Raw genomic sequence first — 15,281 nt, 5'->3', positions numbered from 1 at the left:
AAAAGTGAAAATGAATTCATACGCACAGCAGAAATACAAAGTCCAAGAAAGATAACTGGATAGAGAACGACATAACTTCCAAGGCTGGAAGCCAAACAAATTTAAGGCCAGTTAATATTTTAACAGGATTATATATCTGCTAGAAGAATCACCAAGAGATGCAGTAGATTCTCCATTTAACTTCATATCACAATTGAATAATGTTCTACAAAATGCACAAACAATCTCTCTCAAACTATGGCATGTTTTCTACCTTGGGAATACAAAAATGGCTCAAGACAGTCATGAATCAAGCAAGACAAGTCAAGCCCACCAGAATCCGCTGGCAACAGTAAATTCCTATATAGCATCAACACAGATACTTGAAAGCAGTAAGTGCAGCCTTATTCCACTGCTCTACCCTGGAAAGCTTTAGATTTTCCTGACCTGGGAGTCAGGAGTGTCTATGTATGCAGCAGGAAGGGCAGGGAAAGACTGTAACACCAAAGGGAAGTCACACTTTCAAAAAAATACACGAGGAAAGCTGCCTTAGACAAACAAGGCAGGTAAATATAGAAACAGTCTGAAATAAAAGCAAGTGAGGCCACATCTGCTGCATTATCCTGGCCTTAACTTACTGAGCTTCAATCAGTTTGTTCGTACTTTCAGGTTTGTTTCAGACCACCACCTAACACTCAGCAGAAAGGCTATCTATATCCTCTAGGCTGTAAAGACATTGTAGCTCTTCTCAATGTGACAGAATAAATACACTGTCTTCCACTTTGCCCATCTTTGGCATCTGTACATCTTATCTTAAGCTATCCTCTCCAGAGCAGGAGCCATACACATCTTTGTTCTCTCCAATACACAGTGTGATAGAACAACAGGCATCACAGGAAAAAATGCATTATATCAAAGAGTATATTTTATGTGATGACAATGGGTGCACTGCAAATTCAGGCTACGTTATGCCAAGGAATGTGTGTTAATTATATTACAAAGTAAAATTAAGCAATGAAAACTTACAGGAAAAATACTTAATTATTTTGTTATTGCTAGGCTTGCCAGAATCACTTGCATACAACATAAGAAACCAATTCTAAACTAATTTTGAGCAGAAACTTTCTTCTGTAATTGCAGAATACTGTCCAATAGGCAAGAAGGGGAAAAAAATCCCAACGCATTCTTTAAACCACAGGAATTCTTACTGAAATGGATGAAAGGATAATTAATAAGCAACATGTTAAATTTTGTTTCTAATGTATCGATACACATGCATAGGCACAGCTACTTCATTTTAGATTCTGCAAGCTTCTCCTTAATTCTCACTATACCTTTAAAAACAAAAATCATGCTGCTATTATTAAAAAAGTGTTTGTACAAGCTCTACTTTTATTACTTTAATCTAACCACTTCACCAAAGCCTGAGAAGACCTATTATAAATGTTCTTCCTTACTGCAGTAAAGAATTTAAATGATTATCAATTCATCCTATAAGGACCAAAGCTAGAGGCAAAAGAGCTTTTTCCATTAGTATGCATTGGGAACACAGGCTATGCCTAAATGATCATCCAGTTGTTCTCCAGATGCTGAACTCACACTAACCTGCACCTACACAAAGAGCTGTTGTCTCATATTCCACTTTATATTTTTCACCGCTGAATGCACACATGCATGGGCACTTATCATCAAAACGGAGTAAAATAATACCAGGACAACATATTAAGTCTTTCTTTACTGACTGTCAGCAGTCACCTGCCTGATTTATCCTAGTCTCTTAAAAATAAAAAGCTTGCCTTAAGCCACTTTCAGGAATTATCTTACATGCACAAAATAAATACTCCAACAGTGATTTAAGCTAACCTGCTTGACTTTGAGGACTGCTAATCCACTTCAGGCAGCTATAGCACTGCACCGCTGAGAAACGACACCACCTTAAATCACTCATCAGCTTTGACTCACCACAGAAGAACTTTGAGCTTATGTTAAAAATAAATAAATAAAAATAAATAAATAAAAAAAAGAATCAGACTTGAGACACAATATTTTAAGCCACGACAGAAATTTCCTTCTTAACTACAAGGTCGAAGTTATATATTATATATGTAAGACCGTGCTTGACATGGGGATACAGAAAACCTTCTGACATGAGGCAGACTTAAGACTAACCTGACCACACAGAACTAGTGTATCTAAAGGGTAGTGATACAAAGGGGTCACTTAGCAGCACAGTACCTTCTTCACTAACTACAGCAATCAAAAGCAACTGCTTAACAGAATCAGTAACAAAGAGGTTTTGAGGTTCTAGAAGGGGGGTAGCGAACATACACCCATTTTCTATGACTTGAAATATGGTAAGCACGCAGAAGTTCAGCATGTTTCAGTTGACAATATAGAAAAACACTCACCTGCCTGTAGCTCTGGAGAGAATTCTGTACCACTTTAATGACTGGGGGTAGGGGAAGGGGTTTCTTTGTTTTTTTTTTTTCTTTGTATGTATATATACACTTAGCTTTTAAAGTAACAAAAAAAAAAACAAACAAACCCTTGCAGACATCTAAGTAACACACATTCATTCAAACTGATGTAACTTCTTCTTGGGATGTCTTTCACAAAACAGTTCTTTACCCCAACTCCCTTCCCCTTCAGAAAACAGACATTCACTCTGGATTATTTAAACTTGGAAAAACGTAAGTGTTTTCTTTGAAAAAATATCTATTGTTACAGCAAAAACTTGGGTTTCCTTTCAAGCAAGATCATATGATTACACATTTATATTTTACTTTCCGCAGGAATTTACACACACCCCCATTTGCATCCTGTTATTCATTTAGCGTTTCCCTTTACTTCGGCATGCTGTGTTAATAAAGTGGACCTGTTGGCCCAGCCTAGGCACTCAAGGTGACAATCAGTGCTCACGCTTGCGTTTGTCAGATTTACTCTACAGGGCTTTCCGCATATATATAACTACACAAAACATTCCTTCAGAAAAGCAGTTCTGTGAGGAGCACTGCACAGATCATGGAACACCAACCTAGGAGTTTTCAGGATATTTCGATTAGTTCTGTACTTCAAAGACCTAATTTATCTTTTGGAGGGTAAATTTCAACTGAGATAGACTCCATGTTATTTAAGCACATTAAAACAGTACAAAATCTTATTTTCAATACTGGGTCTGTCATAGTTATAGATTAGTTACTTTTGTTTATCTTCAGTGATTGATGCTAGCCTTTAAACACCTTCAGATAGATGCCAACTACCAACCTGATTCACAGTCCTACAGTTCAAAGGCCTGAAAATTATATAAAAAAGCCCTTTTCTGCAAAAAAAAAAAAACACCAAAGGTTAAGAGAGCTTTTACTGAAGCTTCTTTATCTGAAGGTATAAATTAAACTTGCTTCATCCTACATTGTTCAAAATGTCTTGCACAAGATAAGCAACATCACATTGTTCATCTTTTCACATTTATCAGGCTTTTTTTATTTTATGGACACTATAGGAAAAATAGTCTGTTGTAATGCACCTAGTATACACATTTACTTGCTGTCTGAAAAGTCATTTCCTGCAAAGCAAACTAAAATTCTGCTACTTAATTCATCACAGTACAATTAAATACCCTATATTCTACAGCTGTGGTCCAGTAAGGTAACATTAGCAGCATATGTTTATCTAACATGGATACCAACCTAATAGTATGCTACTGAGGTGAAAAAAACAGGTTAAGTCTGCTTTAGTTCTGGATCCATAGTAGTTAAAGTGTAACCTGAAATGCAAATGTAACTTCTCTGCCATTAATATATATCTAACTCATCATCATTCTCAACAGCTGAAAACTTCCTTCACATTCAAATTAAAAACAAGCAACTGATGTACATTTTGGTGTGAAGTGATTTTTGTCTCTTTACAGCCATGATTTCCCCCATCCCCCACACCCCCCCCCCCCCCTACAGAAATCACAGCCTTAAACCTTTTATTCTAGGACCTTAAAGTGCAAATTGTCAGGGTGGGGAGAGAAACAAAAACCAAGCACTTCCATTGCATGAGAAATTGAGATTTGTTTTTATCACTTCATCCCACCTAAGGCAAAACACTTGCAATCCTGTATTTGTTTCAGAACACAATTTCATGAAACTGATGTGCCAGAAGAATTCTTTCATTTCACGGGAGCAAATATTTTCATTTAAAAAAAAAACACTGCTAGAAATATTTCGCCAACTCTAGCCTTGAGACACAATAAATGAAAATAAGTACCCTGTATTTCTGCAGGAAAAAGTGAAACTATCTGAGGTAGCTAAGTTTCTTCAATCCTTTCATCCATGGTATGAAGTCACCATCAAGAGGCAGAAACACTAAATCTTAAACTGGTAAGGGCAGAGGTTATTTTAATATCCAAAATGCTTTGTTAAATAAATATTTAAAAATTGCAATTTTATATCAACTCCATGCAAGCAAGATTCCTTATCTAAGACTGATCAATATAAGTCCATCTTCAGTGTAATATCATAAAGCTTCACTGACTGATAGAAAAGAACAATTATTAAGTACAAGCTGCCTACTTTATTCCAGCAATGAAAAGGACCAGACTATTTCTGCCTTTGAAGAAACTGGCATGAGGCCAGTCATCGCATCTCTCATCCTATAGGACAGCTAAAGAAGTGAAGGAGGGGTAAGATTCTTCAGTCAGCTCTAAGGCGGTGCAACAGAATACAGAGTAGTAATCAGGCCAGAAGCACAAGTGCTGCTGTATTACCCTTGACAAGGCTGGGGTCAGTGAAAACCTGCCCACACAACTGGAGAATCTTAGCTGTCATCTTAATGCTTCATGCTCTGCATTAATCAGGACCTGAATACAGGAAAGACTTTTCCCTCTATTCTTTAGAAATCACCTTTGTAAGAAACTATAGGAAGGGGCACTAGCAATTATACTGTATCAAAACAAAGTCATTTTTTATGCATCATTACGCAAAACGACTCATAGAAACTCAAAAGACATGTTTTGAACAGCAACAGTTTTATGAAGGCAATTCTCAGAAAGGGGGGGAAAAAAAAAAAAAGAAGGAAATTTCTTAGGTATTTTTGATGGTCTAAAGAAAAGGACTGGAAGACTCATTAAGGACAATATTACTTCCAAATGCAAAGCTTTGAGAGCCTGGTGATTTACATGAAATGTAAGTAGTTACAGTTTTCAAGAAACTGTAAAGTTTACTTTATACAGTTACATTGCAAATACCCACGCAACTGGATGTTCCATTAAAATACAGATAAATTTAACAGTTTTAAGTATTTAAACAGCTGAAATCAGCATACAGTATAAACAGTATTTTACAAGCAGTCCAAATAAAATCCCAACCCTTACCGTCAAAAAAACTTTTGGCTCTCAGGTAACTGACGCTGAGCCTAAGCACAGACAGCTTATCCAATTTGGCAATAACATCTTGAGGGAAAGGCAGAAGACTAGCCAAGCGGTCCAGCTCCGCATTCAAGCGGTCCCTGTGTCTCTTGGACGGATTGGACTTGACTCCTTCAGCTGGGGATGGCTTTACTCTGTGGCAAAAAAAAACAAACAAAATACAAACTTAAGTCACTTCCCCAAATTAAGGTAAATATCTGCCACATCTAATGTTACAAATTGTCTTTAAAACCTTAACAAGCAAAATGTTTTTTCCAAGTGACTTCTGTTTCCCTGTGGGGCGGAAAAGGAGTGGAATTAATCTGAAATGGTTTAATCCCCCATTCAACACACACACTTAAATGAAGCAGTGACAGCTACAATGTCTATTTGAACACATAATGAACATTTGAAACCATTGAGATTCAAACATGTTTTTATAAAAAGCTTCCCACGCTTTCACTCAAATGTCATTTGAATTCTTCATAATGGTCATATTACAAATGATTCAATAACATCTCATAATATTTGTACAAATGTATTTGACAGCACACTTTTACATGTTACAGGTTTTTTACAGGGGTCTTTAATTTTTGCCAATGTTTGGAACAGGCTAGTGTCAATTGCACACAACAGACATTTTAGTAAATTGCCAGACAAGAAGGCATACAAAACTGCACAAGTAAACAAGAGATACAGCTCTGTCAGCAGGGAAAAATCTTTGCAGTAAACACTATTGAGCTCATCCTTTAAGTCACTTCTCGGCTGAAAACATTCCATTTGAGCATGAAGACATCTTTGTACCTTACAACAAACAATTAAAAAACCTATTACTGATGAATTACATAACTAAGCTTTTGCAAACTTGCAATTTTCCAATCATACCCACTCTGAGCTCCAATTCCAGATACATGAATACTTACACCTTCCCACATACACAGACTTCTAGGAATAGGTTTAAATCCCTGTTCACTTGAATTACAATTAGTCATTACAAACCAATACTGAAACCAAATCATACTGAAACCAAATCATTTAGCTGCATGAGCCATATGGATTTTATGATATTTATTAAACAGTTTTCTAATTAAAGAGTGATCATTCTCACTTTTCCAGTATTGTAGATCTAATTGAGGTAGTTGTGCAGCAGCTATCAATTCATGCAGCTCTCATAAGGAATGTTGGCTCTGCAAGATGTTTCACTCACAAAAATACTGAATATGAAGACATTCAACAGTTAATTTCTTCAGTATTTCATTTAGTCTGCTTCTAAACTTCACCCTTACATCAATTTTACAACGAGAAATTGCAAGAGCTCTGATAGTTATTTTTGCCACTGCTGAAAGCAAACTGAAAAATAATTTCATCTGTATTTCCAGTCAAATAAATAGTGATAGAGTGAACATTCCTATTTTTAGCTTGCTTTATGTTTTAATTATATTTCATACTAAATTCAAGAAGTTAAATTCAAAATGTTAATACATTTCTTTAAAATCAAGCCCTTCTTTGTACAGGCATATGTGTATTCAAGTGTCACTTGTCAAAAACTTGCACTTAAGTCTGACTGCCTTTCCCCTAGCACTGTGACTGCTGTTTTGCACATTAAAGGAGGCATGCTCCTTATGTGAAGCCTGAAAACTTGGAAGATGCTGTAACACAAAATGTTGTTCGTACACAGAAATATATCATCAGCAGCTACTTACTCCCTAGATGGATAAAGTTAAGCTTGCTGCAGGGTAAGGTCTAGCAGAGCTTTATCCTAAAAATACTGGGAAAGTGGGAAAGCAGATTGATCAAGAAATATGAAAATTCTCTTGGAAAAAAAGCATAGGTTCCTCACCAACTGCAATGGATGACAAATAGATGTGTGGTTTGGTCACAAGCCCTGATGTGAAGAGCTGCAGCTTACCATATCCCCATGTGAATATTAAGCCTAAAATAATTCAGTAAAGCTTTCTTCACATTTTCTTATTCTGGCAGAATATTTACTTGTACAAGCCATATGATTAACACAATTTAAATATAACCCTTATAAAATATAGTTTAAAAATCACTAAATGTTACCAGTAACATTAAGAGTTATTTTATACTTTTTATGTATTAAACTGCCACAAACAGAGATTGAATAATAAATTCCAAATTGAAGCAGGTAACAGTTGTATAATAATCAGTTATATATCAAATCAGTTATATATATCAAATCAAACAGGTCTGCTTCTGAAAAGTGGAGGTCCCAATGCAAACTGTTCAAAGCATGCTATCTTTTCCAAATAAACAAGCACTAAATACCAATTTTTATTTTCACAACTGTCCTCCACTTGCTTAAAACCTCTATAAGCACTTTGACAAGTTAGCTCAAACCATATGCAACTGCGTAGTTATCTCATCAAGCTGTTAGACTGATGTTTTGCTTTAGTTTCTAACGATTTCTCTTACTCCTAACTAGTTCAAAGCATAAGGATTCTGTAAGTGTAGTCTACAACACTTCTGAATATTAAGTCACCATTATTTGCAGCATAAATCTTATCATGCTCTCTCCCTCCAAATCAAGCACTGATTTTTCTTAATTTTCCCTAGTTTTCCCCCTTGTCACCCAACTAAAATCCATTGCATAAAAAGGCATCCTTCAGTGATGATGGGAATGAGAGCGGAAGTGCCGGGAGGCGTGAGTAGCAAGCTAAACCATTTTCCATCCACTTATGTAAACCCTTGATGCTAAAGACAGCCCTAGCTACGTTGCAGAAAATTACCTTCAAGGAAAATTACATGCTATGTCAAGATTAAATCCATGTATGTGGTATGTGTTTTATTTAAAAGAATTTTAAAAAAATAAGGGGTAGGGGGAAGGACTAACGGAGGGGGTGGATTTTAAGCTGATCTTTCAGTTCATGATCTTTTACCTTTCACAGGAAATTTGAGTTCCCTAATCAAAGGCCAGAGGTCTCTACACACTCAGTGCCTCTGAAATGAGCTACAATCCTTATCATCCAACAGTGCAAGACAAGCAAGCACTCTTATTTTACAGTTCTAAAGGATTTGACATCATAACATTAGCTGACCAGTATTTTCACAGGTCTGCTATAGAATACTTAATCAGAACTTTCCATTACATATCCTTACCATGTGCACCTTTACAGACATTAACAGCACCAAATTACTGCAAAGGAAGTGCACAAGTACCTGAGTATTCATTATTATGAAAAGGCCAAAATAAGTTTCAATATTTACATGATATTTTGTATTTTTAAAGGGACACTGAAGCAGTTCTTTAAGAAAATGAAAACGCAAATTTATTTTTTTCATAATATGACAACAAAAACTGTGAAAAGGAGAAAAATCAAAAACCAATTACTAAAAGGCATGGTAAATGATTAGCAATACTGAAGTGTGGAATTAAGTCAGGAAACACAATAATGTGCAAGATAAGCACTAAGGACACAGCTAAATGTTAAAAGAAGTAATTCTATTTAAAAAAATAGAATTTGAAGTTCATCAGAACCATTTTATTGCTTAGGAAAGAAGGATATAAGAGTATACATGCCATCTAGCTAACGGATTTAATCCTTACCGCTATGTATATTTGTTATCTCATTTAGCAGTATATGCAATAACATATGTTATTCTTATTTATATGATTTAATTCAATGTAGGTCAGGTATATGAAATGCATGAGCTACCATTAAGCAGGCCTTTCAATAGGTGATATCCTCCAAAATTCTGTTTACTTAAGCAACTGAAATATACTTCTAAGCATTTACTCTTCTCTCCCACAGCAAGTTTACAATTACTGAAAATTCAGCTAACAATTCCTTTCAAAGCAACAAATACAACACAGACTATTGACCTCATCGACCAAAAGTTGTTGTCAGCCCATCCTGAAGGGGCATGAGACCCTTTCCAGTGACTTCTTTAGCAGGCAGTAAAGCCAGAGAAGACTTAGGCCACTGGAAGGACAAAATTGTTTTTACTAAAGCAAACACCACCTCAATCAGCAGTGTGCTACTCATCTGATGCCGGGCAACTGTCTTCTACTAGTAAACAATGTCATAGTTTGCTCAGGTTGTTTTGGTGTATGAAGGACTCCACCAGAGTGATAGAGACGGCCAGAACACCAATCAAGAATTAAAGTTTCACACTTGCTTTTAACATATTTTATTACTGTTCAAGATGACAACCCAAAGCTGTTTTGAAACAGGAAAAAAAAGAAAAAAAAAGTATGTTCCTATCTACTGACCATGATGTCTACATCTGTCTACCCCCATTTGCTTCAGGTTCTCTTTCTAAAATGTATACATCTGCAAGAAGTATTGACCAAAAATCAACCAACCAAAGCCACCTCACAAGCCTTAAAACCAGTGAATTTTAAGTAGCAGTCCACATGTAATATGTAGGTACCCCAAGGCTGGCAAGGCTATCAGTTATATCTAATAAGTCTATTTTACATGCAGTAACAGTTTTATTGCCTCCTTTTCAAAAAAGAGGTTCAAGCTGCTGTTTGTAGCAGATCCTGCTTTACACAAAGGAATCTTTAATGACTATTTTTCCTTTTCTCATGAACTTCCATTTTAAAAGTTTGCTCTGGCACTTCTTGTTTGTTTGCCTTGAAAGACTACATAAATACTTTTTTTTTTTTTTACATTAAAATATCTCTGCACTGCTTTCTGATATTACTACAGCTACTCAAAATCAAGGCTCAATCAGTCAAACATTTTTCTCTCAAGTATTTCATATCATTAATACATTTAAGATAGCATTACAACGTGGTTTTGTTCCATGTTAAAGAAACATGCCATCATGCATTTCATGCCTGCATAGTACGAAGCATCTACACCTCCCCAACCCGCTCCTTGTCTTTTGTTTAGCTAGTTGTGCAAAACAATTCCTATTGGAATTGAGAACTGAGAAAAGAGTGCGAAAAACAAGGCAAATTAGAGCTAGCAGGCAGAAAAATATAAAAACTACAGGGTGAAGCTACACGTATTTAATATCCTTTACCTAATATTAGAGTCTATCTGCAGCAATCCCCAATTCCATAAAACCTGCATTTTATTCTTCCTACTACAATACTATTATATTAATTCAGCATGTCAGTCAATAATTCCCAGAGAAAAGGAATTCAAGACTAAAGAAAAAAAGGAAAAAGCAAAAAGTTGAGGCCATCCATTGCTGCCCAAGCTCCAGTGGGGGGCGAGAGGCCCCACAGACGTGCTGCCACCAGAGGGACTCGCAGGGTTCAAACACTACATTGGAAGGAAACTGAAAGTCTCCCAGGTTTTAAGAAAGCGATTTCTGTAGCACAGTACATGCAATTGGAGTGCACATGGTTTAGTGGGCTTTTCTTTTTTTCTTTTTTTTAAACTTTTTTCCCCCGATAAGATGATGAACTGCAGAAAGAGTTGCCTGTTAAGTGCCCCCATGCTTTCCTTTTTCAGCTGTGATACTGTAATTCCCTACTGAACTGAAGCAACACATTTCAACCCTCGGCGCTGCCAGGCTACAGCCTGAGATTCCCCTTTAAGTCTGGTTCTTCACAATGCACATAACCAAAACAGGGAGCTGCAGGGGGAAAGTTTCTTAAACTGGTATTGAGTTACTAAAATGGCTTTAAGGAGTTATTTGTACCTGAAGCAAGAAGTATTTAATCCACTTCATTTTTTTCCATGGCAACTATGACATTATATTAATAGCTTCTTCCATTTCTATAAGCTAGCTGCCTGCTGCCACAGGTTACCAATCATCATGCTCCATTCAGAGTTACATAGGTAGGAAATAAAACATTAGAAGAACTATCTACAGAAACAATCTCTTCTATAAAAGATACCAGTCCCAACAATGTATCACCTTTCTATAAATAAAAAAGGAAAAGGGGGGGGGGGGGGGGCAGGAGGGTGAGGAAGCTATGAATCCTACCAGGGGAAGAAACATCAACCTCAAACACATTTAAGCCACGGTACTGTCAAACCTTTAGTAACCAGCAGCAAGTACATCTTCCCTCCCTCCCCAGTCAGTTACAAAAGCTTATTGCCTCTCTCACTTTTTGGCCTAAAAGTATGGTAATTATGTATGTAAGAAATGGGAACCCTCTGACCTGCTTGCAATGTCCTGTAAGGTTGGTCTAACGGCAAAAGCAAACAAAGGGCATAGCCATTTTTAGGAGAGAAAAAACACATACACGTTATGTGCAAAATTACTTTGTCCTGCATAAAACCAATTCCTAGCAACCCAAGAAAGGTGGGTTAGTTACCAGCCTCCACTTCAATTTATGAGGCACCAAACTATTTTAATACTTTTAAGAAGAAACACATGCTTCTCTCTCCTTTAGTCCTAAAGGGTAAAGTCCCTTACAGATAAACAGATCCATTAGTAATAAAAAAGGCTTCAAGTTCAACTAACCAGAGAAGCTGGGCTAACTTACATGAAAAGGAGATACATGGAAAAGGATTACGTATGTGGATACTACCATAAGGCTTCACATCATCTAAGACTAACCAGAATTTAACAGTAAGCCAGACATTAAGCAATTTTACCAGTAAGGCAGAACACCTCGCCCTTTCACAATCATAACTCCAGAATTATTTGCGTTAGTTATTGCTAATCCAGAAATACCACAACTATATCTTTATTTCTTCATGAAAAAAACACATTCACTTCTTAATCATTCTTCCATACCTACAGAATGAATTTAACCCAGTACCTCTACATTTTTCCTTGGAAAATAACGATCAAAAAAAGCAAACATTGCTGTTTTCATACGGAATGTATCTTCTAGCAAGGGGATTTTCAAGCTTTTAGGCTTTCTGTGTTAATTTGCAGGGTGAAGCCCCAGTTATGTACATGCACTCATTTTAACAACTCCAAACGTAAAGAAGCAAGCACTCAAGCTAATTCCCCTCCCCCCCCAGGTCAGTTGTCTGCTATAAATCTAAAAACATGTAATTCACAATAGAACTTTGTTAAATATTTGTCATTCTCTCCTTCAACGCTTTTGAGGTCTTGGCAGTTATTTTACATGTACCAAAGTACCCCACAGAAATACACGGGGATTTTTTGAACTTTGCTTAGTTTTCTTGCAACTCAGTAGTAGTTTATGAGCTATAGATTATTGACTTTCAGTTGAAAGTACAAGTTAAGCATCCCCCCTAGCCTGGAAAAACACTCTCCTGAGGCCAGCGTTTCAGGGGAGCCTTCAAAGTCTGGAACTCAACCTAAAGCAGGTGCATAATATGAAATTACTCATGCACTAAGCTGATCTTAGAGTTTCAAAATGATAAATTAATACAACAAACAGCCACCATAAGGACAGACATTTTTTGGTTGGTTTTGTTGTTGGTTTTTTTTTTTCCTCTTTCCCCCTCTTTCGACCGGTCTCAGCAGTTGAGTTTGTTTAGAGCTGAACAAATAACACGTATTGTAGTACCAGGGGGTTAAAGCTGGTTCAGCCTTCCGAAACAGGCTAAACACAGCCCTGCAGGGTGGGAATCGGCCGAGCCTTTCGTAGCTCAGACCCCGCGCCGCCGGCAGAGACACGCGCCGGCAGCCGCGCAGCACTGCGGAGAGGAGCGGAGCGGCCCGGGAGTACGGGAGCGCGGGGAGAGCGGCAGAGACAGCGCGGCACTCACCCGCCCGCCCACCCACCGGCAGGCCCCACAGGCGGGACCCGCTCCGGTGGGGCGAGAGCAGGCATCGCTCGGAGCAGTCACCTCAGATGCCTCCCAATGTAGGTCAGCCGGCTGCGCCGCGCTGCCGGCACAGCTCCCTCCTTCCACAGCCCCGACCCTCCGCGCTCCGACACCCCTTTTCTCTTTAAAGAAACAAAGCTAAAATCAGTAAACCCCTCTGGCACCCCTGGGCGCCACCCCCTGCACCGCACCGTGCACCGGCCAGCCCCCCACCGGGCCTCCACGGCGCGGTGCCGAGCCGCGAGAAAGCCGGTCTCCCCTGTCCGCCTCCTTCCCCTCCCGCCCCTCGGGGCCACTTACATTTTCTGCACAGGTTTCCGCCGCTTGCGACTGGCGTAGGTGACATTGGGGTTCATCCTGCCGCGACTCCACTGCCCCGCGCCGCAGGCTCCACCGGCCAGGGGCCGCCGCCCTCCTGCCCGCCTCGCCCCGGCTGTCAGGGCCCCACCGGCGCCGCAAGCTCTCGCTTTGCTTCACCCGCGCGCCCCAAGCCTGCTGCCCGCGGCCGGTCTCACTCCCAGCGGCGGCGGCGCCTTCCCCAGCCGGGCGGGGACAGAGGCGGAGGCGCTACGGGGTGGGGATCCAGGTGATCGGCGGCGGCTACACCCACTCACCGCCCCCGGAGGGCGCAGGTGTAGGGGGAGGCCAGGGCTTTCCAGCGCCTCTTGCCCCGCGTCTGCCCTGCTAAACGGACGCCGTCTCCCGGCCGGCTCCCGTTGCAGCGGCGGGACAGTGCGCGACACCCTCTGCACCCCAACGCGGCCGCCGTCTGCTGGCCGAGCGCCCGCAGTGTGCGCGGCTCGGCCCGGCCCACCCCGCCCAGCCCAGCCACTCGGCCGCTCTCCCGCCCCGCCCCGCCCGGTTGATCGGCCACCGCCCCCTCGCCGGGGAGGCCCCTCGCGGCGGCGGGCGGAGGGAGCGGCTGTGCCGCCATGTTGGGAAGGTCACGCGAGGAGGGGCGGCGTCGGCGGGGGTGCCGGCAGTGGGGGGACCGCGACGGAGGCGCTGCGAGTCGGACGCTACCTGTGTGAAGCGATGAGGTTTGTGTCTTTCACTCCTCATCTCCCTTGGGCTGAAACCATGACGACCGCAGGGTCCTCCAGCAGAGAAACCGGAGATAGCACGCGGCCCTCCCAAAGAGGGGTGAGGGAGCCCTGGTCAGGAGTACACGGACACACCAGGCTCCACCGGGGACAGGGTCAGCGGGACACCTACGGGAAAGAAGGAAGTCACTGGGCACACTGCTGCTGTTCGCAAGCGCCCGTGGCATCCACGGAAGAGGACGCAGTTCCTGTCTTGTTGGGGTATAAATCCCCGAGTTATTATACCGGCGTTCTAAGCTAAACACTTTAAAGGGAAGGAGCAGCAAAGAAAGTACGAGGTACTGCCTAACTGTTGACAAAACACCCACGGGGACCCTTTTCTGACCTGCCGCCGCTTCTCCCGCCCATTTTCCTCCTCCTCCTTCCCCCGGAATAATCGCGATCAACTTAGTTCCAACACTGAACTCGGGAGCCTGGGAGTCACCCTTTGTAAACACATTGTACGCGGGCAGAGAGCCTGGAAGAGCTCCTCTGTCTCCCACCGAACACACCCGGGGTGCCCAGCCGCCGGAGAGCGACCGCAGCTGTGGGCCCGTCGGTGTCGCCACGGTTCAGTGCCGCCGGATCCGCCCGTGCCCGGCTGCCGGGAGGCTGAGGCAGTGTCCGTGGTGCTGGCCCCTGTCCGTCCGTCCGCATGGCCCGGTCAGGCCGTCAGCGCTGCACCAGCGCCCGGGCGCTCGCACGATGGTGACCGAAGCACCGGGCATGCGAGCTTCTCCGCCCCACTTTGCTGGTGGAGGTGATGAGCGATGGCCCAGGTGTTAACGTGCGGGGAAAACAAGGGCTGCGCAAAGCCCGGCCATAGCCAACCAGCGGGCGGAGAGTGGCTCCCGCCTCGCAGTCGGTGCCGGTGCTCGTGCCTGTGCTCGGATGGGCTCTGCGGGCGCTCCTCCTCCGCTGGGGCTCGGTAGCACAACGCTTTCTTGTTCACCGGCTTAATTTGCTCAGTTAGTCTCCTAGGAAGCTATCTCAGATGCAAAGTACGCTGAGCCAAGATATGCAGATAAAATTAATTTGACTAAACCTTAATGATGTTAAGGTTCTTGTTAGTATGGCAGGAGTTAACCCAATGATGTTTTGAAAATATGTCTTCAGCAAACAAGATTTTTGAAAAAATACAGTTAAAGAACC

At 41.3% G+C, this 15,281-nt stretch overlaps 1 protein-coding gene across 1 annotated transcript in view; it reads right to left on the bottom strand.

Annotated features, from left to right (window-relative positions):
• Nucleotides 1–13,829, bottom strand: part of AHR (aryl hydrocarbon receptor) — a 59,388-nt gene extending 45,559 nt beyond the window's left edge. Inside the window, exons 1-2 of the mRNA XM_062616503.1 lie at nt 13,348–13,829; nt 5,336–5,523 (exon numbers count right to left, since the gene is read on the bottom strand). Of these exons, the coding sequence (XP_062472487.1) occupies nt 5,336–5,523; nt 13,348–13,403 (244 nt within the window). The 5' untranslated portion in view covers nt 13,404–13,829. The remainder of the gene's footprint in view (nt 1–5,335; nt 5,524–13,347) is intronic.
• Nucleotides 13,830–15,281: the final 1,452 nt, after the last annotated feature.

Source organism: Pezoporus occidentalis, unplaced genomic scaffold (assembly GCF_034315485.1).
Source record: "Pezoporus occidentalis ecotype Australia unplaced genomic scaffold, CSIRO_AGI_Poc_V1 ctg103, whole genome shotgun sequence".
Taxonomy (NCBI): Eukaryota; Metazoa; Chordata; class Aves; order Psittaciformes; family Psittacidae; genus Pezoporus; species Pezoporus occidentalis.
The sequence above is the reverse complement of the archived record's forward strand: the minus strand, read 5'-3'. Positions and strand labels throughout refer to the sequence as shown.